This window comes from Perkinsus marinus (assembly GCF_000006405.1).
Source record: "Perkinsus marinus ATCC 50983 genomic scaffold scf_1104296944430, whole genome shotgun sequence".
NCBI classification, from domain to species: domain Eukaryota; phylum Perkinsozoa; order Perkinsida; family Perkinsidae; genus Perkinsus; species Perkinsus marinus.
Window position 1 is genome coordinate 288 of NW_003211396.1, and position 2,197 is coordinate 2,484.

The window sequence follows — 2,197 nt, forward strand, 5'->3', positions numbered from 1 at the left end:
CCACGATTCTCATGGAGAAGGAGGAGTCTAGAAATTGTTTCTGATGGATGAGACTTGTCGCGCCGTTGATCAGAGTGATAGACGTATCCTACACTCATGCAGACTAGTAGTCTTAGGCTACGAGAGGGGATGGGCGGCGTAGTACATGCCGAAACATATATAACTACTGTACACATGGGACGACATCAGAATACTGAGATAGTACGAGAAGATTATGACAGATAAAAATGGAGAACCCGGGCATCGATCCCGGTGCCTCTCGCTTGCTAAGCGAGCGCTCTACCATTTGAGCTAGTCCCCCATATGTCATAAATATATTTCTGTACGCGGGTAACCTACATCTATTCTACCTAACACGCTTTAGTTCTACATGTCTAAAACAGATAATATAGGTATAAACCGCTCGCCCAGGATTGGACTGACGACTAACTGCTTACGAAGCAGAAGCTCTACCACTAAGCTAAAATGGCTTAAAATAAAAAATGTTCTTTTAGTAAAAGACTTTTACCCTCCTGCCACGCAACCAATATCTCGAATTATTCTCCACCTAATTATTAGGCATTATCCTCACTAAATAGTGCATCGGACTCAGTTCGGGACTAGTTCGAGCCTGACTGAGGACCCCAACTAACAACGAACCTCTATCTATAAAGCAGGCCCCCGCTAGCCCTGAGTAGCATATGATGTGATTCAATTCAGTTCGATTCAAGCACATTGGCAGAGGTTATCTCGCCCTGTGGACCAAACCCATTAACAGGATGAAAGTGGACAATTTAAAAGGCCAAAACTAATCCCTCGAGAGCCAATGTGCATCGACGCGAGTCTAACTAAGCCGTGTTGTCGGTGTTAGACTTTAAACTCACCCACACACACACACTGAATTCAGTACTGTGGGATTGAATCGCCCACGTGAATTCTTCTACATCAGCACAAGAAATCTCATGCCTTTGACGGTTGTCAAGTTCTCCTTGGCTACCCTCGTTATCGGAAGACTCACTCGACAACACCACACCAATCACATTCGAAGAAACGTTAGGAAAGGTTCAGTAGAGATTCGTAGTAAACATAGAAATTGTACAGACGATCAAAGCTTCACCCTCGCGACGCCATCACGGATGTCTGCAGCGTTACCTCTACGTTGGCAGCTCTGACAATGGACACCGATAATAATAACATGATCCAACTGAGGCTGCGACTCCTACCAGCTTCTCAAGCTTGAAGGTAGCCTTAGTTTCTTTCTTAGCCTTCCTCGCCTCGCGTTGCAACTGCTTAACAGCAGCTTTACGAGCCCGCTTCTCCTCAGGAGTCTCATCACGTGGACGATATGTGGACACCTAAACCAACGAGAGCAACAATTCGAAAAAATCACAAAACTCGCTCTAGAGCTCAACGAATAGAGAAAACGAGGTAAATCGGCAAAATGGCATACATTGCAGACTCTCGTTGCGGCCACCAACAGCATTTACTCGATTGGAAGCTGTCTACCGCCACGTCAAGGAGAGACCGATTGCTACACAGCTGAACCGTGCTCACATGTTACCTCAACGAGCTCTTCCTCATCATCTTCAGAGAGCTCCTCGTCTTCTTCATACTCCTCTACAGTAGCCAACGCCGGCGCCGGGATCATCGCCGGTTTACGGATGCGGGTCGGCCGATTCTGAAAGTTGTTTCACGAAATGTTCACCGACCAAGCTCTCTCGGTGAATTTTATTATCAATCTAGTAGCTCAAGATGAAATGTGTGCCTCCCGACTTTATTACGATCTTCCCGGGGTGGTTAGTGTTGTTCGTGAGAGTACTGAGGACAGACTCACAGTCCCAATCATCGCTCTTCCGTCGCTCCTTAACGGGCACCAATACGGACTTCTCCTCTTCCTCCGGTCGGCTTATCATTTCCCGAGTAACCTGTCGACCCGCTACCCTTCCCGTACTGCCTCGTCCCTCACCTCGAGAGCTCCCTTCCTATCGTCCTTAGTAGAGGCCGCTGGCTTCTCGTCATACTGCTTATAGAGAATACCATCTTCCTTAGACTTTATGTAACTACATCGAAATGATAATTCCATCATCGTCTCCATCTCCATAGTACTCATCAATGATATCCTGGCAAGCGTTGATATCAAGATTTTGCTTGTCCCGTTTGAGAAAGCTCCGACGCTGGTCTGACTCCGATAGTAGTAGCCCGTTCGATCGGCATATCA

At 46.9% G+C, this 2,197-nt stretch overlaps 1 protein-coding gene and 1 non-coding gene across 2 annotated transcripts; both read right to left on the minus strand.

Moving 5' to 3' along the window:
- Nucleotides 1-228: 228 nt before the first annotated feature.
- Pmar_PMAR004275 lies at nt 229-301 on the minus strand. Its single transcript has one exon. It is a non-coding gene; the product is annotated as a tRNA-Ala (tRNA).
- Nucleotides 302-1,022: 721 nt separating this feature from the next.
- On the minus strand, nt 1,023-2,189 carry Pmar_PMAR004276 (conserved hypothetical protein). Its single transcript, XM_002780093.1, has 6 exons — nt 2,086-2,189; nt 1,946-2,039; nt 1,761-1,904; nt 1,541-1,657; nt 1,203-1,334; nt 1,023-1,147 (listed from the first exon to the last, which is right to left on the minus strand). The coding sequence occupies exons 3-6, from the start codon at nt 1,890-1,892 to the stop codon at nt 1,085-1,087; spliced, it is 444 nt and encodes a 147-aa protein (XP_002780139.1). The 5' UTR covers nt 1,893-1,904; nt 1,946-2,039; nt 2,086-2,189; the 3' UTR covers nt 1,023-1,084.
- Nucleotides 2,190-2,197: the final 8 nt, after the last annotated feature.